This window comes from Oncorhynchus clarkii, chromosome 24 (assembly GCF_045791955.1).
Source record: "Oncorhynchus clarkii lewisi isolate Uvic-CL-2024 chromosome 24, UVic_Ocla_1.0, whole genome shotgun sequence".
In the NCBI taxonomy this organism is placed as follows: Eukaryota; Metazoa; Chordata; class Actinopteri; order Salmoniformes; family Salmonidae; genus Oncorhynchus; species Oncorhynchus clarkii.
This window is the reverse complement of record NC_092170.1, coordinates 11,343,486-11,370,431: the sequence shown is the minus strand read 5'-3', so window position 1 is coordinate 11,370,431 and position 26,946 is coordinate 11,343,486. Positions and strand designations below refer to the sequence as shown.

Sequence of the window (26,946 nt, the reverse complement as noted above, 5' to 3'; positions counted from 1 at the left end):
TCTCCGTCATCGTCATCTCTGCAGACCAGCTTGAGAGGAACATCATTCTCTCTCCACACCAGCAAAGAGGGGCTAGAGAGTCGACACCGTGTGTGCTGCTTGTGGAGAGTCGGATCATCGTTGCGACAGCTCTTCTGCTCCTTCTCAGTTAACGACCCCATGGATGACATAAGCCAGAATAGCATCATGACATAGCCTACCCTTAGGTCCCCTTCTCCACCCCACCGCCCCTGGCCCAGAAACCCTACAACAGCCAGAAGCCTCTCCTTGAAGACTTCCCTACAGCACTTTGGGAACGTTCCAATAAAACAAGATCACATGACAAGGTGACAAGAACACCCAACACATCAAAAATACAGCAAATATTCCTTGGCAGCTTTTTTTCACGTCCCCCTCCTCCTCCTTCCATTACAACTGCAAAAAGAGAGAGAGGAATGGAGTGGTCGCCCCACTCGTTCCCTACCCTGCCCCCTCACTTACCCAGCATTTAGCCCTGTCTCCATCAGACGTAGGCGGATTCGCTGGACTGGGTCCTGCCCATGTTGGGGGGCTGCGACATGTGGGTCATGTCCTTCTTGCGGATCTCGCAGATGGACTTGCGGCGGGCCTGCACGCCCCGGATGGCTGCTTTGATCTTCTTCCAGCCCAGGTGGTTGAGCTCTGCCAGGTTGAGCAGCACGCAGATGCCGCTCACGGCGAACATGAAGACCAGGAAGACCGTCTTCTCGGTGGGCCGCGACACGTAGCACTCCACTTCCTTCACGCAGGGGTAGCGGTCGCACTCGAAGATGCCCGGCACGCTGAAGCCGTATAGGAAGTACTGTCCCACTAGAAAGCCGATCTCCAGTGCATTACGGAACACCACCTGGATAATGTAGAAGCGTGAGATGCCCTCCTGCTGGCGCTGCTTGGACTTCTTGCCATGTGTGAGCCCCCGCGGCACATTGGGGATCTCCTTGACCTCCATGCAGTCATGCTCGTCCTTCCCGCCACCGTCGCCGTGGTGCACCAGGATGCCGTTGATGTTACGAAGCTTCCTGGTGCCACTTTGCCCGTAATCCGAACGCTCCAGCAGCGGGTAGAGGAAGGAGTAGCGTCTGTCACGCTGCTTGGCCGACTGGTGCACAGAGTAGGTGATGAAGCACAGGCTGGGCGTACACACCAGAATGATCTGGAAGACCCAGTAGCGGATGTGGGAGATGGGGAAGGCCTTGTCGTAGCAGGCCTGGTTGCAGCCCGGCTGCAGGGTGTTGCAGATGAACATGGTCTGCTCGTCCTCGTACACCGTCTCGCCAACGATGGCCACGATCAGGATCCGAAAGATCACCACCACAGTCAGAAGAATCCTGTATGAAAGAGGCAGAGAGACACAGTTAACAACTGGAGGGAGTGGTGAAGAGAGAAAGGATAGTAGAAGACCAATAAAACATATTGGATTAAAGAGACTGAAGTAGCTTTGGGCACAGCAGGAGCAAGAGAGAGAGAGAGAACTTGAATAAGAGATGTGGAGTTGTGGGAATTATGAGTAGTGAGTGATAGGTAAGGATGTCACTGTTCCTTTAGATGAGGTAGAACAAGGGATTCATCTGGAGCACATTCATCTGCTGAGCACAATATCTACAGAGCATTCAGAAAGTATTCAGCCCTGTTTACTCTTCCCACATTTTGTTACGTTACAGCCTTATTCTAAATTGGATTAAATCTGTTTTTTTTTGTCCTCATCAATCTACACACTGTACCCCATAAAGACAAAGAAAAAACAGGTAGATTCATGTAGAACAACAATTCTTTAATCAATTTTAGAATAAGGCTGTAAAGTAACAAAATGTGGAAAAAGTCAAGGTGTCTGCATACTTTCCGACTGCACTTTACGTATATTAGAGAAATAACAATTATTACGTGAATATTTTTTCCGTGCTACTTCCAGTCATTTAAAACAGGGACATGACACATCTCTCTGTTTCATGGTCTAATTTTAGCGTCAGGCTCCTTTAACACGTAACCCTCATCCCAGTCCCTGCTAAAGTGGATCTTGCTGTAATTAATTTTGTAACACACAATCTCTGTCTTCCCATTTTTCCTTTCCCCTTAGCAACCGATGACACTATGCACCTCGTCTGCGGTTTACATGCTATTTCTGTGCGTGTGACAGAGGGGGGAGAGAGAGATTACTGTGGTAGTGGGGGTGTGAAGCAATTCACTGTGATTTTTCGGTGGTGTGCTTTAATGTGACATGTTGAGACGTATGTATACAAGCGTGCACGCTGCTTTTGTATAGCGTAGGGCTACGATTTCATTATGCGAGTGGGCTTCAGAGGCACCCTCCTTTTCCACTGTCAATGGAACTCAGACACTCTCACTCAAAACTCTCTTCTCATTCATTTTTCATACAAACACAGAAGGCATTTTTAACGCAAGCCTTTTGTGTGGCGTAGCCTGCAGCTCTCGAAAAGAGTTCAGAGCAATTCACACTTGAATTGAACCTGTATTATAAATGATCATTTTTACTCCGCGGGCACAGATTTACCCACCTGCGTCTGACAATACCAATCCATTGGTCCTGGAACTCATTAACAATATTGTGATAACTTTTATGAAGTGATGACGACAATAGAACAAAGTGGGATTGTCACCTTAGTTGCCAAATAGTTGGATGTGGTTCTGCTGATGTGGGTGAATTGGTAACCTACCAATCGGAGCGGTTTACTGGCCTGCACATGCCACAGCTGTGGTTTCAAGGGGCATATTGCATCTGACCCAAAGTCAGCCGCTACTCACATGTAGGCCTTACCTCTCATCATAGACAGAGACTACAGAGGTAAAAAAAAAATATATGCCTGGAAATAAATGATTGTTACTATTTAAAGAAGACATGCTCCCAATCCGCCCACCTGTAATCTGATGTGCCGGATGGAAACGCAGTGGAGACAAAATGAAATGCTTTTCCCCTTGGCGCCAGTTTAGGGCTGAGTTTTCACTGTAGCAGTTCTAGAGCATTGTGCCAGCTAGCGCACTGTATCAGTCACAGGATGTGAAAAAGTATTATTAGGTACAGAGGAAAAACATCAAGTTACTGTCAAATTAGTTACAGACAGAGATTAAAAGTCACACAAAAAATGCAGGAGCTAGAGATTTCCTTGAATAAAAAAAAATGCCATGAGAGAACAAAATCTCATCAGGGAGAATGAATTATATAACGGCTTCCACAGGCAACCCCACAACCTTAATCTGCACCAGGGCCAATGGAGGATTCTTGCATTAGGCCTAGTAGTTTGTTTAATGCCATCGAATAGCTTTAGATTATCTATGCCCATAACCCCCACCTGCTTCTTCTCCTCTTTTCCCTTCACTATCTCTCTTTCTGTCTTTTCTCCCTGTCTTTCTGTGCTCCTGCTCCTACCATCTCACTCCCTCCTACCCCCCTTCTCTCTTTCCCTCCCCCTCTCTGCCTGGCACTACAACAGAATCAGCTCCAAATAGAGACTATTTCTCTTTTTTTTGGGAACCATTTTTGCTACCATTGTCGGCAGACCCTGTTTAACATTAAAAGGAAATCTCCTTTGTGAATCTTGCAAAAACGTCCAAAACGATCTGAGTAGTCCTCCGGCCCTCCCCCTCAACAGCCTGTATTTGTTTGTCGTTAAATGAACACCCTGTCTGTGTTTTCATCCAATCCCCAGTGATTACTTCAAAACATTATGCCCAGAACCCAAACTGCTTCTTTTAATTTGATCATGGTTTCTCTCTCAAATTTGAGGACAAAAGCCAGGGGGAGGTTTATTTGTATCTGCAGTGATCCGTAACTAACAGTGTGCACCAACATGTGGAATTATACATTCTTTTTCGGAGTGAAGCGTTGTCACAACCGTCCGCGCACAAACCACTGAGCAGCTTGTATTGTTTGTCTGCTAAAAAAGAAATACAGAGATGCCATTTGAAGTGATGCCGCTGTACCATCGTTGTTATGGAAGAAGAACAGCCCCTGTTATACCGTACGGTCATGAATGTCGCTCTTCCCTAAGTGTGACTTACCGATTCAACAGTGTTTCTTTAAGTAACCCCTGGAGATAATATGTTGATTGAGGAAAGTGGGTACGAGAGGAAGGAGGGGGGGCTCCCTGGTGCCTTTACCCACAAACCCCCTCCCTCCCCTCCTCTCTCGCCTCGCACCCAACTTCCTCTGCCAGTTACCATGGCAACAGACGATGGGAAGAAAAATGAGAGGTGCTCATAAGCTCTGATTCGAGCCGAGGACCAGCTAAAGTGAAGAAAGGCAACTTAACTACCCAGCAAGCTGAGAGAAAAAAACCACCAGCAATAACAATACTACCAAATCAAACTGAAACTGTCTTCTCTCATCTGTGGATGGAAGCCAGAAAACAATCATTCCACACCCAGGAGAGAACATCTCTCACAACCTGTTGTGTAGAATGGTGCAGACATGGTTGATCTGTGATGGAATCGTATTGATAACCACGAACACGACCGATATATACTAATATAAAAAGACACTAGAGAAGTGTATGTGTTCCATCTGTCTTGCCCAATGCATAGGCTCCCGAGTGGCGCAGCGGTCTAAGGCACTGCATCTCAGTGCAAGAGGTGTTACTACAGGCCCTGGTTTGAATCCAGGCTGTATCACATCCGGCCGTGATTGAGAGTCCCATAGGGCGGCGCACAATTGGCCCAGCGTCGTCTGGGTTTGGCCGGGGTAGGCCGTCATTGTAAATAAGAATTTGTTCTTAACTGACTTGCCTAGTTAAATAAAGGTTAAATAAATCAATTGGCTAGGTCATGTTATTAGAAAGTATTCAAGTCCTTTTCAGTAGGTGATGGCTGAAAAAGTGATCCATACAAAAGAAGCTGTGAAGAGTCAAAGCTGGCTTGTTTGCCCTATGATTTAAGCGTTCCCCATGTGATACTGCTGTGTAATCCTCTTAAAGGGATCCGTCTTTCCCCCGTTGTCTGGGCTTCTGCTGCTGCTTTACCTGGTCTCATCCCTTTAACTCTCTCTATAAAGTATTTCCCTGGCTTCCTCATGTCTGTCTTGTGTCAGGCTAACAAGGTTGAGCATCAATAGGACCTGGTTGACTTGACAGCAGGCCATTTGGCACCTAGCCCACAGCTACAGTACGTCTTGCTTCAGGTGAGATCAGAATCTTGTCCGTTTAGCCAATACTGTATCGACTCTCCCCAGAGAATGTAGCCTATTTCCTCAGCTGCTCACACACGTCCCCCCCCCCCCCCCACACACACACAGACACACACACACGTCCCCCCCCCCCCCCCCACACACACACACATCCCCACACACACACACGTCCATACATATACACACATACAGTGTATGAAATCGTACACACATGCTTACACACGTACTGTATATAAAACATCACCATCAGCACAGACACACCTATATTAATACACAGCCACATACCCAGTCAAGCATACACACAAAATACATGATGCAAATAGTCTGATATAATTATTACTGGGCTGTCCATTACAAATCCACCCACCTTAGAGAGCACGGGAAGAACACAGGAATGTCAGACATTACAGACACAATCAGCTTTCTAATGCTCGACAACAGCTGTGTGTGTGAGTGTCTTTGCGTATCTGTTTACTTGGGTGTGTCTGTTGGGTTGTGTGTGTTTGCGTGTGTGTGAGTGTGGATGGCACTCTGTTGGCAGGGAAGCGGCTCCCCTCTGCTCCTTCTGTCACCGACTGGAATGTGACAGAGATGGAGGAGGTCCAGGATAGCCCTCAAGACCGGAACACACCCTCCGTGGCAGAGCCAGTACACACTGCTCAGTGCTAAGTGTGCGTGTGTGTGTGTGTGTGTGTGTGTGTGTGTGTGTGTGTGTGTCACTGGGTGTGGGTTTTTGTGTGGTTTGGTGTGACAGATATAGAGCCAATATTGTATGTGTGTGTAGATGGGTAGAAGGTAATGATCCGTGTCTGTGTTTTTTGTGTGTCTATATAGGTCTAAAGTCTATGCCGTATGGATGTAAATCTCATTTGTAGACCTCTGACGCGAGACAGTACCCACTATCTACTTCTCATTAGGTCCTACTACTGGCCTGAAAACAAACACACTATCCCTGTGCAGCTGATCAGTACTGAGAGACAGACTGGGGTCATGGCACAGTGGTGTCCTCTCTCGATGGACACACACAAGGGCACTAGAGTGACTGGAGCTGCATTTTGTACTGATGATTGAATTATACACAGCACAGCCGTGATTAATCCATATTTACCACACGAGTAGCTCCAAGTACACTCACAGTCTCACGCCAGTCCTTTACAGAGTCCCAGAGACCTCCACTCCACAGTAATCAACTGGGAACAGTATAGGTGTGCTATAGTGCTGATATTGTCATGGCAACACAGCCATCAGAGTAGAGTGCTGGGTTTGGGAAGGTCATGAGGTGTGAGCTGGGAAGAGAGCAACAGTCAGCGACCGGGGTGGGAGCACGGCTATAATCCACATTTAATCTGCTGTTTTGGACAATCCAGTGTGGCCCATGCCAACGCCAAAACCCAAATCACTCTCAGTCACACATGCTGGAAGCATTCTCCACTGACTCCCAGCCACACATGGTTAGCACACACTCCTCTATCGCTCCTAAATATATTCTAAACATGTACAGTACAGAGAAGTATTATTCATATATTCTAAACATGTACAGTACAGAGAAGTATTATTCATATATTCTAAACATGTACAGTACAGAGAAGTATTATTCATATATTCTAAACATGTACAGTACAGAGAAGTATTATTCATATATTCTAAACATGTACAGTACAGAGAAGTATTATTCATATATTCTAAACATATACAGTACAGAGAAGTATGCAAGAACCCCAGACATTATGATTCACGAGACATGTCACACCAAGATTGATGTGTACAGTTAGTGAATCAATGTAAAAAATAACAAATTGCTAGTTGTGCATTTCACTGTGATGAACGTCTACATTTTGGGTGAAGGTTGTGCATTTTAATGCTTGTGTGTTTACCTGTTTATCGATGGGGGAGAGAGAGGGAAAGAGAAAAAGAGTGGAGGAGAGGTCAGTGACTCTGGCTGTTGAAGGGCTGTTAATGAGGGTTCAGTCCATGAGTCAGCGCTTATGACTTCCAGGGGTTATAAATGACCGTAAGACTGACCTTAAATGACCGTAAGACTCACAGGGAGAGAATAGAATAGACAGTGTCCCAGACCACTCTTAGGCCACTCTTAATTATTATCTTATTAACTCATGTCAACAACTCAAACAGTCATGGAGCCATAGATTCAGAGAGAGACATACCATGGTTTGTCAGAGATTAAGTAAAGGCCTCATTGTTTAGGCCTCACACTAGTGTTGGGCTTTCCACAACAGAACAGTGAGTTTTCTTTATCTTACTTAGCAAGAAGCATATGAAAGGTTGTATCAGTTTGTTAGGAGCATTTTCCCTTTGTTCTAAGCTTCCATAGACTCATAATGAGATCCACTGATTGTACAAAGGCACCAGCGCTCTCGCTCTATCTGTGAGAGTAAGATGGGTGAAGTGTCTGTGGGTATTGATTTGCACCTGGTGCAGATCATATCTTTCCCATACATCTCTGACACATTGTCTTATACTGCCTCTCAATGTTTATCTATTTTAATAAGGCCTAACTCTCTCTCGTTCCCTGAACAGATAGAACTAGAAGGCCTTGAGAGGGAGGTCGGAACTGAGGCAACCTGCATCTTATCATTCTGCTGCAATGTTTGGGCTATAGGCATGATGAGGGCAGATATGGCATTGGTCTCTCTCTCCACCTCCTCTCTCTCTCTCTCTCTGTATGTCTCCTATCTCTCCACCTCCTCTCTCTCTCCTCTCTCTCCACCTCCTTTCTCTCCCTCTCTCTCGTTCCCTGAACAGATAGAACTAGAAGGCCTTGAGAGGGAGGGCGGAACTGAGACACAACCTGCATCTTATCATTCTGCTGCAATGTTTGGGCTATAGGCATGATGAGGGCATGGGGAGATATGGCATTAGTGTGTGTGTGTTTGTCCACTGTGTCCAACGTTGTCCCTCAGGGCTGACAGCAGCAGTTGTCAGGCCTGTGTGAGTGAGCCAGACAGCTCAGTCGCACACGCACACACTTAATCACGCACACAAACACACACACAAAAGGTGTGATGACAAAAAGTGTGATGCTCCCATCTGAGGCCTAAGGAGATCAGACACATGAACCACTGCTCTCTCCCTGTGTGTGTGTGTGTGTGTGTGTGTGTGTGTGTGTGTGTGTGTGTGTGTGTGTGTGTGTGTGTGTGTGTGTGTGTGTGTGTGTGTGTGTGTGTGTGTGTGTGTGTGTAATACATGTCCCAAACGTTTGTAACACAATTTACTTGGAAAGAGTGGAAATCAATTCAGTATATTCTTGCCAGTCAAATGACCTCTCTCTCTGCAGCATGGTGAAGCTGAATAGTTAATGGGAAGATAAGTGAATTTGATAACGTGTTAGGTGGAGTGTGAAGTCATTGTCACATTTAGCATGTGGTTATTCATATTTGGCTGCTAACAGTGTGTGGCTTACTCAGTTTTGGCAGTGTAAATATTTGCCTGAGAGTGTAAGAGTAAATATAGCATCCGCACTGCAATTTGCTTACGCTTGTGTTTGTATGTTTGGCCGGCCATCTGGCTGTATGACTGTGTGTGTGTGTGTGTGTGTGTGTGTGTGTGTGTGTGTGTGTGTGTGTGTGTGTGTGTGTGTGTGTGTGTGTGTGTTGGGGGGCGAACTTGTGAGTCAAATGAGGATCTGTTTCACAAGTGTCTGTTTATGTTTGTCTATCTGTGTTGGAGGGAGCGTGGCATCTGTTCTTTATTGGTCTGTGTAAGGTGTTTCACTGGTGTCTGTGTGCGTGAATAAGTGTGTGTGTGTGTGTGTGTGTGTGTGTGTGTGTGTGTGTGTGAGCTGTCTGGCTCTCTCATCAGCTTCTATCACTTTGACTCAACCACACACAGCAGCTGCTGCTGTCAGCCCTGAGGGACAACGTTGGACACAGTGGACAAACACACTCACACACACACACACACAAATGCTATATCTCCCCATGCCCTCATCATGCCTATAGCCCAAACATTGCAGCAGAATGATAAGATGCAGATTGTGTCTCAGTTCCGCCCTCCCTCCCTCCCTCCCTCTCAAGGCCTTCTAGTTCTATCTGTTCAGGGAACGAGAGAGAGAGAGTGAGAGAGAGAGTTAGACCTTATTAAAATATAAAAACATTGAGAGGCAGTATAAGACAATGTGTCAGAGATGTATGGGAAAGATATGATCTGCACCAGGTGCAAATCAATACCCACAGACACTCATGGATGCTTAGAACAAAGGGAAAATGCTCCTAACAAACTGATACAACCTTTCATATGCTTCTTGCTAAGTAAGATAAAGAAAACTCACTGTTCTGTTGTGGAAAGCCCAACACTAGTGTGAGGCTTAAACAATGAGGCCTTTACTTAATCTCTGACAAACCATGGTATGTCTCTCTCTGAATCTATGGCTCCATGACTGTTTGAGTTGTTGACATGAGTTAATAAGATAATAATTAAGAGTGGCCTAAGTGTGGTCTGGGACACTGTCTATTCTATTCTCTCCCTGTGAGTCTTACGGTCATTTAAGGCCAGTCTTACGGTCATTTATAACCCCTGGAAGTCATAAGCGCTGACTCATGGACTGAACCCTCATTAACAGCCCTTCAACAGCCAGAGTCACTGACCTCTCCTCCACTCTTTTTCTCTAACCCCCCCCCCTCTCTTAGGATTCCTAATCATCTGTTGATTGTTTACCCAGCTGTTTGGAGTACAGTAAATAGTCGAGTGGAGCCGTCACACCTGGATTAATCCAGTCAGATAAAACCCCATTGAGAGAAAATCACTCAGAAGTCTCTGAATGTAACAGCTGTGTATAGGATATCTTCCGGCTTTTTCAAAGTGACACGGTTTATCCAAACACTCATCCATACACCCATACACAAAAGACAAGGGTTTATCTGTATGACTTTAACAGTGATGACAGGGAGCTTAGCGTTAAAGGATTGGAAGGATGAGTAATTGGAATAATGGATAGAAAATAAGAAACGGTGAGAGAGGAGGAATGGGTTGTGGGAGGAAAGGGTGATAAGAGAGATGGGTGGGAGATATGGAATGAGAACAGAAAAATGGACAAATCAAGAAAGAAACATCCAGTGGAGAGGAGAATAAGGGAAATGAGAATATATATGATTTGATTTGATTCGATTTTTGATTTGATTTGATTTTTTGATTGGATTTGATTTTTTGATTTGATTTGATTTTTTGATTGGATTTGATTGGATTTTTGATTTGATTTGATTTGATTTTTTGATTTGATTTGATTTGATTTTTTGATTGGATTTGATTGGATTTTTGATTTGATTTGATTTGATTTTTTGATTTGATTTGATTTGATTTTTTGATTGGATTTGATTGGATTTTTGATTTGATTTTTTGATTGGATTTGATTGGATTTTTTAAATTTTATTTGATTTGCATTTGTACACATTTTTATACGCTGTGGTGCATGTTGATAGACACATTTATTGGTTGTAGGGCAGGGGTCAGTAACAGGTGTCCCGCGAAACCAAAACCGAACAACATTAAAAGGTTGGTGCCCCAACGTTTTTTGGGGGGGGTGGATTTTATACTGAACAAAAATATAAACGCAACATGTAAAGTGTTGGTCCCAAGTTTCATGAGCTGAAGTAAAAGATCCCAAAACTTTTCCGTACAAAAAAAGCTTATTTCTCTCAAATTTTGTGCACAAATTTGTTTAAGTTATTGTTAGTGAGCATTTCTCCACCTGACAGGTGTGGCATATTAAGAAGCTAATTAAACAGCATGATTATTACACCTTGTGCTGGGGATAGTAATAGACCACTCTAAAATGTGAAGTTCTGTCACACAACACAATAATACAGATGTCTCAAGTTGAGGGAGCATGCAATTGGCATGCTGACTGCAGGAATGTCCACCAGAGCTGATGCCATTGAATTAAATGTTAATTTCTCTACCATAAGCCACCTCCAATGTTGTTTTAGAGATTTTGGTAGAACATCCAACTGGTCTCACAACCGCAGACTAGGTGTAACCTAGCCCAGGACTTCCACATCCGGGTTCTTCACCTGCAGGATCGTCTGAGACCAGCCACCCGGACAGCGGATGAAACTGTGGGTTTGCACAACCAAAGAATTTCCACACAAACTGTCAGAAACAGTCTCAGGGAAGCTCATCTGCATGCTCATTGCCGTAACCGACTTTGGTGGGCCAATGCTCAACTTTGACAGCTACTGGCACGCTGAAGAAATTGGCTCTTCACAGATGAATCCCGGTTTCAACTGCACTGGGCAGATGGCAGACATTGTGAACAGAGTGCCCCATTGTGGTGGTGGGCTTATGATATGGGAAGGCATAAGCTACGAACACAATCAGCTTTAATATTGCAGATAGATTGTAGTTTCCATCAAAGTAATTGTCTGCATCATTTCCAATCCCCCATATGCATTTTTTTGTAAATATATATACAGTACATTTGGAAACATATTCAGACCGCTTGACTTTTTCCAAATTGTGTTTTGTTACAGCCTTATTCTAAAACGGATTAAATAGTTTCTACACACAATACCCCAGAATGACAAAGCAAAAACAGTTTTGTTTATTTTTTTTTTACATTTTTGCAAATGTATATAAACTCTGAATCTGAAATATCACATTTACATAAGTATTCAGACCCTTTACTCAGTACATTGTTGAAGCACCTTTGGCAGCGATTACAGCCTCAAGTCTTCTTGGGTATGACTCTACAAGCCTGGCACACCTGTATTTGGGGAGTTTCTCCCATTCTTCTCTGCAGATCCTCTCAAGCTCTGTCAGGTTGGATGGGGAGCATCGCTGCACAGCTACAGTTGAAGTCAGAAGTTTACATACACTTGGAATAATTAAAACTCTTTTTTTCAACAACTCCACAAATTTCTTGTTAACAAACTATAGTTTTGGCAAGTCGGTTAGGACATCCACTTTGTGCATGACACAAGTAATTTTCCCAACAATTGTTTACAGACAGATTATCTCACTTATCATTCACTGTATCACAATTCCAGTGGATCAGAAGTTTACATACACTAAGTTGACTGTGCCTTTAAACAGCTTGGAATATTCCAGAAAATTATCATGGCTTTAGAAGCTTCTAATTGACATAATTTGAGCCAATTGGAGGTGTACCTGTGGATGTATTTCAAGGCCTACCTTCAAACTCAGTGCCTCTTTGCTTGACATCATGGAAAAATCAAAATAATTCAGTCTGGTTCATCCTTGGGAGCAAGCCGTCATACCGCTCAGGAAGGAGACGCATTCTGTCTCCTAGAGATGAACGTACTTTGGTGCAAAAAGTACAAATCAATCCCAGAACAACAGGACCTTGTGAAGATGCTGGAGGAAACTGGTACAAAAGTAACTAAATCCACAGTAAAACGAGTCCAATATCGACATAACCTGAAAGGCCGCTCAGCAAGGAAGAAGCCACTGCTCCAAAACCGCCATAAAAAAGACAGACTACAATTTGAAACTGCACATGGGGACAAAGATCTTACTTTTTGGAGAAATGTCCTCTGGTCTGATGAAACAAAAATAGAACTGTTTGGCCATCATGACCATTGTTATGTTTGGAGGAAAAAGGGGGAGGATTGCAAGCTGAAGAACACCATCCCAACCTTGAACCACGGAGGTGGCAGCATCATGTTGTGGGGGTGCTTTGCTGCAGGAGGGACTGGTACACTTCACAAAATAGATGGCAACATGAGGATAAAAGATTATGTGGATATATTGAAGCAACATCTCAAGACATCAGTTAGTTAAAGCTTGGTCGCAAATGGGTCTTCCAAATGGACAATGACCCCAAGCATACTTCCAAAGTTGTGGCAAAATGGCCCAAGGACAACAAAGTCAAGGTATTGGAGTGGCCATCACAAAGCCCTGACCTCAATCCTTATAGAACATTTGTGGGCAGAACTGAAAAAGTATGTGCGAGCAAGGAGGCCTACAAACCTGACTCAGTTACACAAGCTCTGTCAGGAGGAATGGGCCAAAATTCACCCAACTTATTGTGGGAAGCTTGTGGAAGGCTACCCGAAACGTTTGACCCAAGTTAAACAATTTTGGTAGCATGTAAACTTTTGACCCACTGGGAATGTGATGAATGAAAAAAAAGCTGAAATAAATGACTAAACTATTATTCTGACATTTCACATTCTTAAAATAAAGTGGGGATCCTAACTGACCTAAGAGAGGGATCCCTCTAGGATTAAATGTCAGGAATTGTGAAAAACTGAGTTTAAATGTATTTGACTAAGGTGTATGTTAACTTCCGACTTCAACTGTATTTTCAGGTCTCTCCAGAGAAGTTCGATTGCATTTAAGTCCGGCTCTGGCTGGGCCACTCAAGGACATTCAGAGACTTGTCCCGAAGCCACTCCAGCATTGTCTTGGCTGTGTGCTTAGGGTCGTTGTCCTGTTGGAAGGTGAACCCTGAGGTCCTGAGCACTCTGGAGCAAGTTTTCATCTAGGATCTTTCTGTACTTTGGTCCGTTCATTGTTCCCTTGATCCTGACTAGTATCCCAGTCCCTGCCACTGAACAACATCCCCACAGCATGATGCTGCCACCACCATGCTTCACCGTAGGAATGGTGCCAGGTTTCCTTCAGATGTGACACTTGGCATTCAGGCCAAAGAGTTCAATTGTGGTTTCATCAGACCAGAGAATCTTGTTTCTCATGGTCTGAAAGTCCTTTAGGTGCTTTTTGGCAAACCAAGTAGGCTGTCATGTACCTTTTACTGAAGAGTGGCTTCCATCTGGCCACTCTACCATAAAGGCCTGATTGGTGGAGTGCTGCAGAAATGGTAGTCCCTCTGGAAGGTTCTCCCATCTCCACAGAGGAACTCTGGAGTTTAGCTGTGCAGACAGCTCTAGGAAGAGTCTTGGTGGTTCCAAAGTTTTTCCATTTAAGAATGATGGAGGCCACTGTGTTCTTGGGGGCCGTCAATGCTGCAAAACTTTTTTTGTATCCTTCCCAAGATCTGGGATCCCGAGTGGCGCAGCCGTCTAAGGCACTGCATCTCAGTGCTAGAGGGGTCACTCCCGACCCTGGTTCGATTACAGGCTGTATCACAACCGGCCGTGATTGGGTGGTGCACAATTGGCCCAGCGTCGTCTGGGTTAGGGTTTGGCCGGGGTAGGCCGTCATTGTAAATAAGGATTTGTTCTTAACTGACTTGCCTAGTTAAATAAAAAAAATGTGCCTCGATACAATCCTGTTTCGGAACTCTACGGATAATTCCTTCAACCTCATGGCTTGGTTTTTTCTCTAACATGCACTGTCAAACATGGGACCTTATATAGACAGGTGTGTGCCTTTCCAAATCATATCCATTCAATTGAATTTACCACAGGTGGACTCCAATCAAGTTATAGAAATATCTCGTGGATGATCAATGGAAACAGGATGCACCTGAGCTCAATTTCTAGTCTCATAGCAAAGGGTCTGAATACTTATGTAAATAAGGTATTTCATAGTTTAAAAAAAATGGTATTCATTTGCAAACCTTTCTAAAAACCTGTTTTCGGCTTTGTCATTATGGGTTGTGTGTATAGATTGATGAGGGAAAAATAGAATTAAACCATTTTAAAATAAGGCTGTAACGTAACAAAATGTGGAAAAACTGAATATATATATATATATATATATATATACAATAATAGTGAAGACATCAACACTATGAAATAACATATATGGAATCATGTAGTAACCACAAAGTGTTAAACAAATCAAAATATATTTTAGATTCTTCAAAGTTGTCACAACGCTATTATCAAGGAATATCATGGCTACTTTGAAGAATCTCAAATATAAAATATATTTTGATTTGTTCAACACTTTTTTGGTTACTACATGATTCCATGTGTTATTTCATAGTTTTGATGTCTTCACTATTATTCTTCAATGTAGAAAATTGTAAAAATAAATCAAAACCCTTGAATGAGTAGGTGTGTCCAAAATTTTGACTGGAACTAATATATATATTATATATATATATATATATATATATATATATATATATATATATATTATATTATATATATTATATTATATATATATTATATATATTATATATATATATATTATATATATATTATATATATATACACACACACACACACAGTGGCAAGAATAAGTATATGCACCCTTTGGAATTACCTGGATTTCTGCATAAATTGTTCATAAAATTCGCTCTGATCGTCATCTAGGTCACAACAATAGACAAACACAGTCTGCTTAAACTAATAACACAAACAATTATACGTTTTCAGGTTATTGAACACACCGTGTAAACAATCACAATGCAGGGTGGGAAAAGTATTTGAACCCTTGGATATAATATCTGGTTGACCCTCCTTTGGCAGCAATAAACTCAACCAAACGTTACTGTAGTTGTGGATCAGACCTGCACAAAGGTCAGGAGGAATTTTGGACCATTCCTATTTACAAAACAGTTTCAGATCAGCCATTTTCTTGGGATATCTGGTGTGAACTGCTCTCTGGAGGGCAGGCCACAGCATCTCAATCGGGTTGAGGTCAGGACTCTGACTGGGCCACTCCAGAAGGCTTATTTTTCTTCTGTTGTTGATTTACTTCTGTGTTTTGGGTCGTTGTCCTGTTGCATCACTAAACGTCTGTTGAGCGTCAATTGGCAGACAGATAGCCTTACATTCTCCTGCAAAATGTCTTGATCAACTTGGGAATTCCTTTTTCCGTCGATGATAGCAAGCTGTCCAGGCCCTGAGGCAGCCCCAAACCATGATGCTCCCTCCACCATACTTTACAGTTGGGATGAGGTTTTGATGTTGGTGTGCTGTGCCTTTTTTTCCCCCACACATAGTGTTGTGTGTTCCTTCCAAACAACTCAACTGTAGTTTAATCTGTCCACAGAATATTTTGCCAGAAGCGCTGTGGAACATCTAAGAGCTCTTTTGCAAACTTCAGACGTGCAACAATGTTTTAATTGGACAGCAGTGGTTTCTTCCATGGTGTCCTCCCATGAACACCATTCCTGGTTAGTGTTTTACGTATATGGTACTCATCAACAGAGATGTTAGCATGTTCCAGAGATTTCTGTAAGTCTTTAGCTGACACTCTAGGATTCTTCTTAACCTCATTGAGCATTCTGCGCTGTGCTCTTGCAGTCATCTTTGCAGGACGGCCCCTCCTAGAGAGTAGCAACAGTGCTGAACTTTCTCCATTTATAAACAATTTGTCTTACCATGGACTGATGAACATCAAGGCTTTTAGAGATACTTTTGTAACCCTTTCCAGCTTTATGCAAGTCAACAATTCTTAATCTTAATTTTGTTTGAGGCATGGTTCACATCAGACAATGCTTTTTGTGAATAGAAAACTCAAATTCTGTGAGTGTTTTTTATAGGGCAGGGCAGCTCTAACCAACATCTCCAATCTCTTCTCATTGATTGGACTCCAGGTTAGCTGACACCTGACTCTAATTAGCTTTTGGAGAAGTCATTAGCCTAGGAGGTCACACTTTTTCCAACCTACACTGTGAATGTTTAAATTATGTATTTAATATAGACAAGACAAATACAATAATGTGTGTGTTATTATTTGAAGCACACTGTGTTTGTCTATTGTTGTGACTTAGATGAAGATCAGATCAAATTGTATGACTAATTTATGCAGAAATCCAGGTGATTCCAAAGGGTTCACATACTTTTCCTTGCCACTGTATATTTTTAAAATATATTTTCCTTTATTATGTTCCCCTAACTGTACCACCCGTCCCCTAATTGGAGTAAACTAACGGGCAACAATACTTGGGCTTCTACTTCCAGCTTTTTCTCTTCTTTTTTCATCCCAACCTTCAGCTACCCTCATCCCCTCCCATCTATCGCTGAAGACCCTCATCCCCTCCCATCTATCGCTGAAGACCCTCATCCCCTCCCATCTATCGCTGAAGACCATCCCGTTTTGCTTTCTAGCTGGCATATATTTTTGACTGTGCCGTTTCACAAAAATTCTGAACCTCTATACATTTTACGGACCCAGTATATTTTACATTAGTTAACTTGTTGTTTTTAGTCCCACCCTTCATCTCCACTCAACCCCTCCCATCTATCTCTGAACACCATCCAGTTTTGATTTCTATTTGCCATATATTTTTCAACTGTGCTGTGATGTTTCACAAAAGTTCTGAACCTTTCCAGTTGCATTTTATTGATGGCAATTTGATACCCTGACGAGATTCTGAGACCCATTGTCTGTCGGGCCATTCATCCGCCGCCATCGCCTCATGTTTCAGGATGATGCATGGCCCCATGTCACAAGGATCTGTACACAATTCCTGGAAGCTGAAAATGTCCCAGTTCTTCCAGACATGTCACCCATTGAGCATGTTTGGGATGCTCTGGATCAACGTGTAAGACGGCGTGTTCTAGTTCCCGCCAATATCCAGCAACTTTGCACAGACATTGAAGAGGAGTGGGACAACATTCCACAGGCCACAATCAACAGCCTGATCAACTCTATGCGAAGAAGATGTGTCGTTGCTGCATGAGGCAAATGGTGGTCACACCAGATACTGACTGGTTTTCTGATCCACGCCCCTATCTTTTTTTTAAGGTATCTGTGACCAATATGCATATCTGTATTCCCAGTCAATGTGAAATCTATAGATTAGGTCCTAATGAATTTATTTCAAAAGATTGATTTTCTATATGAACTGTAACTCAGTAAAATGAACTGTAAAATCTTTTAAACTGTTGCATGTTCCATTTATATTTTTGTTCAGTGTAGTTTTTGGTTAAAAAAAAGACCAGGAATTCAGCTGAAAACAATATGTAATTTAGGAAGTCTGTTCCCAAGTATTCCCACTAATAAAAAAAAGAGACACACATATATATATAGTGTACAAATTATAATTATTTTCCAGCCCTCCTACCATTCGCTCCGATCTAGTTGCCTACCCATGCTGTACGGGGAATAAGCGACTGTAAACACTAGGGGCCAATGTATCTGAAATGAGGACGGTAATAAATAGACCTGTGTGGGTCTCCGCTATGACATTACCCTGAGGCAAGGTACAGGGTATGCCATGCCATGTAGGCTTGCTCCTCTACCAACAGTGCTTTGCAAAAGTGTTCATCCCCCTTGGTGTTTTTCCTATTTTGTTGCATTACAACCTGTAATTTAAATGGATTTTTATTTGAATTTCATATAATGGACATACACAAAATAGTCCAAATTGGTGAAGTGAAATGAAAAAAATACCTTGTTTCATGATAAAAGATAAAAAACAGAAAAGTGGTGCGTGCTATGTACACTGCTCAAAAAAATAAAGGGAACACTCAAACTGTCCACTTAGGAAGCAACACTGATTGACAATACATTTTACATGCTGTTGTGCAAATGGAATAGACAACAGGTGGAAATTATAGGCAATTAGCAAGACACCCCCAATAAAGGAGTGGTTCTGCAGGTGGTGACCACAGACCACTTCTCAGTTCCTATGCTTCCTGGCTGATGTTTTGGTCACTTTTGAATGCTGGCGGTGCTTTCACTCTAGTGGTAGCATGGGACGGAGTCTACAACCCACACAAGTGGCTCAGGTAGTGCAGCTCATCCAGGATGGCACATCAATGCGAGCTGTGGCAAGAAGGTTTGCTGTGTCTGTCAGCGTAGTGTCCAGAGCATGGAGGCGCTACCAGGAGACAGGCCAGTACATCAGGAGACGTGGAGGAGGCCGTAGGAGGGCAACAACCCAGCAGCAGGACCGCTACCTCCCCCTTTTGTGCAAGGAGGAGCACTGCCAGAGCCCTGCAAAATTACCTCCAGCAGGCCACAAATGTGCATGTGTCTGCTCAAACGGTCAGAAACAGACTCCATGAGGGTGGTATGAGGGCCCGACGTCCACAGGTGGGGGTTGTGCTTACCGCCCAACACCGTGCAGGACGTTTGGCATTTGCACACCAAGAACACCAAGATTGGCAAATTCGCCACCGGCGCCCTGTGCTCTTCACAGATGAAAGCAGGTTCACACTGAGCACATGTGACAGACGTGACAGAGTCTGGAGACGCCATGGAGAACGTTCTGCTGCCTGCAACATCCTCCAGCATGACCGGTTTGGCGGTGGGTCAGTCATGGTGTGGGGTGGCATTTCTTTGGGGGGCCGCACAGCCCTCCATGTGCTCGCCAGAGGTAGCCTGACTGCCATTAGGTACCGAGATGAGATCCTCAGACCCCTTGTGAGACCATATGCTGGTGCGGTTGGCCCTGGGTTCCTCCTAATGCAAGACAATGCTAGACCTCATGTGGCTGGAGTGTGTCAGCAGTTCCTGCAAGAGGAAGGCATTGATGCTATGGACTGGCCCGCCCGTTCCCCAGACCTGAATCCAATTGAGCACATCTGGGACATCATGTCTCGCTCCATCCACCAATGCCACGTTGCACCACAGACTGTCCAGGAATTGGCGGATGCTTTAGTCCAGGTCTGGGAGGAGATCCCTCAGGAGACCATCCGCCAATGCCCAGGCGTTGTAGGGAGGTCATACAGGCACGTGGAGGCCACACACACTACTGAGCCTCATTTTGACTTGTTTTAAGGACATTACATCAAAGTTGGATCAGCCTGTAGTGTGGTTTTCCATTTTGAGTGTGACTCCAAATCCTCTACATTTTATTTCCATTGATAATTTTTGTGTGATTTTGTTGTCAGCACATTCAACTATGTTATTTTGTTGTTGAATTTTTACCCCTTTTTTGTGGTATCCAATTATTTTTAGTAGCTACTATCTTGTCTCATCGCTACAACTCCCGTACGGGCTCGGGAGAGACGAAGGTTGAAAGTCATGCGTCCTCCGATACACAACCCAACCAAGCCGCACTGCTTCTTAACACAGCGCGCATCCAACCCGGAAGCCAGCCGCCCCAATGTGTCGGAGGAAACACCATGCACCTGGCAACCTTGGTTAGCGCGCACTGCGCCCGGCCCGCCGCAGGAGTCGCTGGTGCGCGATGAGACAAGGACATCCCTACTGGCCAAGCCCTCCCAAACGACGCTGGGCCAATTGTGCGTCGCCCCACGGACGCGGCCGGTTACGACAGAGCCTGGGCGCGAACCCAGAGTCTCTGATGGCACAGCTGGCGCTGCAGTACAGCGCCCTTAACCACTGCGCCACCCGGGAGGCCAAGAAAAAAAGTATTTAATAAGAATATTTCATTCATTCAGATCTAGGATGTGTTATTTTATTGTTCCCTTTATTTTTTCGAGCAGTGTATTTGCTATGAAGCCCCTAAATAAGATCTGGTGCAACCAATTACCTTCAGAAGTCACATAATTAGTTAAATAAAGTCCACCTGTGTGCAATCTAAGTGTCACATGATCTGTCACATGATCTCAGTATATATACACCTGTTCTGAAAGACCCCAGAGTCTGTAACACCATAAAGCAAGGGACACCACCAAGCAAGCAGCACCATGAAGACCAAGGAGCTCTCCAAACAGGTCAGGGACAAAGTTGTGGAGAAGTACAGATCAGGGTTGGGTTATAAAAAAATATCTGAAACTTTGAACATCCCACAGAGCACTATTAAATCCATTATTAAAAAACAAACTTGCCAAGAGAGGGCTGCCCACCAAAACTCACGAACGAGGCAGGGAGAGCATTAATCAGAGAGGCAACAAAGAGACCAAAGATAACCCTGAAGGAGCTGCAAAGCTCCCCAGCGGAGATTGGAGTATCTGGCCATAGGACCACTTTAAGCTGTACTCTCCACCGAGCTGGGCTTTATGGATTGACTTTGGGGGGGTGAATAGTTATGCACGCTCAAGTTCTGTTTTTTTGTCTTATTTCTTGTTTCTTTCACAATAAAAAATATTTTGCATCTTCAAAGTGGTAGGCATGTTGTGTAAATCAAATGATACAACCCCCCCAAAATCCATTTTAATACCAGGTTGTAAGAAAAGGAAAAATGCCAAGGGGGTGAGTACTTTCGCAAGGCACCGTATGGTAAGTATGGTAGACCCTGTTTCTGGAAGCCATCGTTTGGGCTGGTTGCTTCAGCGCAACTATGATTAGTAAGTAACTACAACAAATCCATCAGGTTAAAATATTTAAGGTTTAACCTGACTGGAGCGTGGGTTCCCTCGCATGGGTTCCCTCGCATGGGTTCCCTCGCATGGGTTCCCTCACATGTTCCATTACCTACTCCTTTATCTAAGTCTAACCCAACTCAAAATAATAAGTTAATCAAATTGTATCTAATTCAAAACAAGAGGTTTTACCAACTCCTACTCCCTTTGTCTGTTGCTGTCTACAATGTTTTCCCACCAACTGTCCATAGCGCTCATCAGTCATGAAGCTGGGTTATAGCCAAATCATAATGATCTCTGCCTGTTTTGAGGCTCTTCCTTCCAACAATGGGCATCAGTGTCGATCAAAGGTTGGTTCAATAGGAACCCTGGTATGTGGCCAGTGTTAAGTCATGCTCTCTCCCTCTCCAGCCTGCCTATCAATGGAAGGAAGCTACTATCTGAGCTCAGCCAGGAATTTTATTTCCAAGTGGACGACGTCTGATAAATCATACGCATACACACACACACTGTCTTGGGAAAGGAATGTGGCATCTCTCCTGCGTGTGTTAATGATAATGCAATTAATGTGATTCATGTTGAAAAGCAGCCAGTTTGTTTTCGTATTGTCCTGAGGGAATGCACAGTGGCATCACCAGGGGGAATAAGGGAGCCATGATGCTTCCTTCCTTATTCCCTCGCATCTTCAGACAGTGACCAATGAGGTGCCCCAAACCACAGTATAAGGACCAATCAGGGACTTGTGCTCAGGGGAATTTCCAGTTTACACAATGTTTCTAAACAGCAATGATGCCAAGGTCAGATGTCATGTCATGGAGAGGCATCACTGTCTACCGCGGCTGAACAATAGTGAAGGCAATTGCCAGATAACATGCCAGCTACTTACAGTACAATCTTAGAAAAAAGGGTTCCAAAGGGTTCTTCATTTGTTCCTATAGGAGAACCCTTTTTGGTTCTAGGTAGAACCCTACCCAAAAGGGTTCTTCAAAGGTTTTTCCTATGGGGACAGGCAATGAACTCTTTTAGGTTCTAGATAGCACCTTTTTTTTCTAAGAGTGTAACAGTGGATGAAAAGCAAACATGACAAAATGAGTCAGCTACAAAACAGCTGCTTTAACTCAAACTCTAATACTCCTCTTGCTTATGTTTATATTACCATCTTACCCTTTCACACCATTGTCAGAGAGAGAGAGAGGACAGTTCTTACACTGATACTGTAACCATAGAAATATAATTACTACAAGACACTAGAATGGGTAAATCAGAACATTACTTGAATATCGGATTACCATTCTAGTAATTACATTTCTATGACTGTAACCAGCCTCTGCAGACTGACGCGATGACGCCTGCCTCTGTCAGAGTGTGAATATCACTTTGCTCTCACTCCTTCTAGCGTTGGTGACTAATTCAGATGATCAGTGTGGATCATGAATGAGTAGGGGAGGTGTGATCCTTCATAGCACCACTACTGCTACCGGATACAGGTTGACTGGTCTGTCTCCTAATGGAAGCACAGATCTGTGGAAGCCAGGGGTCAGGCAGATTTGGTACTATGCATAATATACTGTAATTCTATAGCGCTAGTTCTGGAGGAACATTCATATAGACCTAGCGATGGACACACTGATTATGATAGTGTTACGAATGTGTTATGAAGTCGTTATGTAGGTACCCTTCAAATAATGTGTCACCCTATAATGAATGTGCTGAATAGTTGATCATGTAATGTATACACTCAAAGTATCTACTCTTGTATGACAAATTATGGACAACTAGCTATAGGGCCCAGTACTGTATTATGTATTATGTATCTCTCTAGGCTTACAGTAGATTTGGCAAGACATGATTTTGTGATGAGAAAACATCAACAATGACTGACAGTGACAGCTCTTTTGTACTTCGCTGTGCTGCAGTTGCACTTTTAAGCCTCCACTGCATTAGGACAACCAATGACATAAGAACCTTACAATTCATTTGTGATATAATTAAAAACATACACTACCGTTCAAAAGTTTGGGGTCACTTAGAAATGTCATCGTTTTTGAAGGAAAAGCACATTTTGTGTTCGTTAAAATAACCTCAAATTGATTAGAAATACAGTGTAGACATTGTTAATGTTGTAAATGACTATTGTAGCTGGAAACGGCTGATTTTTTTTATTGAATATTAATAGAGGCCCATTATCAGCAACCATCACTCCTGTGATCCAATGGCACGTTGTGTTAGCTAATCCAAGTTTATCGTTTTAAAAGGCTAATTGATCATTAGCAAACCCTTTTGCAATTATGTTAGCACAGCTGAAAACTGTTGTTCTGCTTAAAGAAGCAATAAAACTAGCCTTTAGACTAGTTGAGTATCTGAAGCATCAGCATTTGTGGGTCCGATTACAGGCTCAAAATGGCAAGAAACAAATAACTTTCTTCTGAAACTCGTCAGTTTATTATTGTTCTGAGAAATTAAGGCTATTCCTTGCGAGAAATTGCCAAGAAAATGACGATCTCGTGGGACGCTGTGTAGTACTCCCTTTACAGAACAGCGCAAACTGGCTCTAACCAGAATAGAAAGGGGAGTGGGAGGCCCCGGTGCACAACTGAGCAAGAAGACAAGTACATTAGAGTGTCTAGTTTGAGAAACAGACGCCTCACAAGTCCTCAACTGGCAGCTTCATTAAATAGTACCCGGAAAAAAAACACCAGTCTCAACATCAACAGTGAAGCTCCAGATACTCAACTTGTCTAAAGAAGGTCAGTTTTATTGCTTTTTTAATCAGGACAACAGTTTTCAGTTGTGCTAACATAATTGCAAAATATTTTTCTAATGATCAATTGGCCTTTTAAAATGATAAACTTGGATTAGCTAACACAATGTACCGTTGGAACACAGGAGTGATGGTTGCTGATAATGGGCCTCTGTACGCCTTTGTAGATATTCCATTAAAAAATCTGCCATTTACAGCTACAAAAGTAATTTACAACATTAACAATGTCTACACTGTATTTCTGATCAATTTGATGTTATTTTAATGGACAAAAAATGTGCTTTTCTATCAAAAACAAGGACATTTCTAAGTGACCCCAAACTTTTGAACGGTAGTGTATATGTAATATAATAAAATAATAACTCAAAAGCTCAGATATGAATGAGGTTTCTCTTTAGTGAGTAACAAAATGTACATCCCAAAATACACCCTATTCACTTGATAGTATACTACATTACTTATGACCATCGTCATACGTAGTGCACTATACACTGAGTATACAAAACATTATGAACACCTGCTCTTTCCATTACATAAACTGGCCTAGCTGAATCCAGGTGAAAGCTATGATCCCTTATTTATGTCACTTGTTAAATCCACTTCAATCAGTGTAGATGAAGGGAAGGAGACAGGTTAAAGAAGGATTTTTAAGCTTTGAGAAAATTGAGACATGGATTGTGTATGTGTGCCATTCAGAGGGTGAATGGGCAAGACAAAAGATTGAAGTGCCTTTGAATGGGGTATGGTAGTAGGTGCCAGGCGCTGTGGTTTGTGTCAAGAACTGCAACGCTGCTGGGTTTTTCCACGCTCAACAGTTTTCCGTGTGTATCAAGAATGGTCTTGACACAACTGTGTAATCAACATGGGCAAGCATCCCTGTGGAATGCTTTCGACACCTTGTAGAGTCCATGCCCTAACGAATTGAGGCTGTTCAGAGGACAAAAGGGGTGGGTGCCACTCAATATTAGGAAGGTGTTCTTAATGTTTGGTATAGTCAGTGTGTAGGGAATAGGGAGCCATTTGGGGCGCACACAAAGCCAAATGAGCACACTTTCCACTGCAGTCTTGGAGCATTCATTTATCGTTATGCAGATGTCATGGAGGACCAGTGACCACACTGCCCATAATGAGGACACAACCAACCCCACAGCCTTCTGTAGAGACTTCCCAGAAGACACCATAGCAAATGAGACCACTTTCTGCTGCATGCAGCTCTGAGAAAACACGCTCTCTGATGCCTTCTGCACTTAGGACATGACACTCAGAGTAAGAGAGAAAGAGAAAGTGTGAGAGGGTGTGAGAGTGCAAGGGAGAGAGAGAGAGAGAGAGAGAAATAGAGAGTGAGAGGAGAAAGTGACAGGAATGGACTGGGCGAAAGTCAAATGAGGTCTCTGCCTCCTCGTGCTGTTTCAAACTCTGACAGCTGAAGCCCCTTGGACCAATGGCATCTCTCCTCTCCCCATTCTCCCACATCCATTCTCCCCTCCCTCCATCATACATCCCATCACTTTGTCCACAGGATTAAAACAAAGCCTCTCAGCTTCTGATCAGCCACTTTGGACGGGAAGCCACAGACTCAATCAGACCATATTTGCAACACATAGAGATGACACACAGAGGGGAAGGTTCATTGAGAGCCTCAAACTGACCATGCAGAAGAGAATATCCTTGCAATAAGCCCCCTATCCAATACCTAGCCTACAGTATATTCTAATCATCCCCATCAAAACTGATGGAGGATAGAGTGCCCTTTGCAGCCAACACCAGAGACATTTATTAACAATCTGCCCTTTTAAAATGGTCATGTAAGTTCTTATTTTTATTTTTGTATAATTTTAATGTTATGGCCATTGTGTTTGCGATTGAGCCTTCGGAATGGAATCCAAAGACAACGTGAAAATGACATTAAAGCTTTTGAATGTAATGTAATTTAACCTCTAGATCAGGTCATTTAAAATCTGGACTTTGAAGCCAGTTCCACTACTGATTTTCAATATTTCCCTCTAACCAGGGACTGATAATGACCTGGGACACCAGGGTGCAATTCATTATCAGGTAGAACCCAACCGGCAGTACTCTGGACCTGCAGGCTCAGATTTGAATACCTCTGCTCTAGATATCAGTATGCTGCTTACCTTCCGATCATGGTGGAATGCTGCTGGACGGCAGCCTCCAGAAGGCGCTCCAGGATGGTCCACTCCCCCATGATGGCCGTGGTTCCTCCTCTGGGTACAGGAAACCCGCTGTAGGCCCTCCTTCGGGGCTTCGAGGTGCCCTAGGCTCACCTTCGTCTACCCACCGGAGGGGAAGCGAGAGTGCTGCTCCTGGGTGGGACTGGGGGCAGAGGGCGTCCTCTACTACAGCTCACTGGGCCCCCATGGCTGCCTGGTGGATATCAATGGACCCTGGCTCCACCCCCACCGCGATGACCTGAGATGACTGGAACGGTGCTTCTCTGTGTGCCGCCTGTGCAGACGCGCGTGCACGTACAAGCACTGTATCTGGTGGCAGAGTTGGTGTCCCTGTTTTCACTAGTTCTGCCCTCACGTGGGTTCTCTCTCTCTGCGATCCTGCCCTCTAGGTGTACCTGGCCTTTCTACCTATCTCTGTCTCCAGCTGCTTTCACACACACACACACACCTGCTCGCTACCACAACACACATAGAAGAGCCTCACACTCTCTCCCCAGCTGTCGTAATCCCTCAGCCACTGTGCTGTGTCTGGTAAAACACAATGAAACCAGACTCACACACTCTAAACGCCCTGCCATGCACTGAGACTTACAGTGTGCAGGAACAGTGATCCATCGCACCCAGTCCCACAAGCACACTTCACGCTCACACGCTCGCACATTGTTCTCAACAGTTAAAGATCAGCGTCTGTCTTCTCGCTCCACTCCTCCCTCATCCTCCTCTTCCCTCCCTCCACTGTCTCTCCTCCGTCCTCTCTCTCTCCTGCCCTGTGGCTAGTCTTGTGCT

At 43.7% G+C, this 26,946-nt stretch overlaps 1 protein-coding gene across 1 annotated transcript; it reads right to left on the bottom strand.

Moving 5' to 3' along the window:
* Positions 1-502: 502 nt before the first annotated feature.
* LOC139382832 (gap junction delta-2 protein-like) lies at positions 503-26,202 on the bottom strand. The gene is made up of 2 exons (XM_071127066.1): positions 26,104-26,202; positions 503-1,346 (listed from the first exon to the last, which is right to left on the bottom strand). The coding sequence occupies exons 1-2, from the start codon at positions 26,172-26,174 to the stop codon at positions 503-505; spliced, it is 915 nt and encodes a 304-aa protein (XP_070983167.1). The 5' UTR covers positions 26,175-26,202.
* Positions 26,203-26,946: the final 744 nt, after the last annotated feature.

Excerpts from the sequence above, each read along its gene's own strand:
- LOC139382832 (XM_071127066.1), bottom strand. The coding sequence starts at position 26,174 with ATGGGGGAGTGGACCATCCTGGAGCGCCTTCTGGAGGCTGCCGTCCAG. Across the intron at positions 1,347-26,103 it reads CATTCCACCATGATCGGAAG|GATTCTTCTGACTGTGGTGG; the intron begins GTAAGCAGCATA and ends TCTTTCATACAG.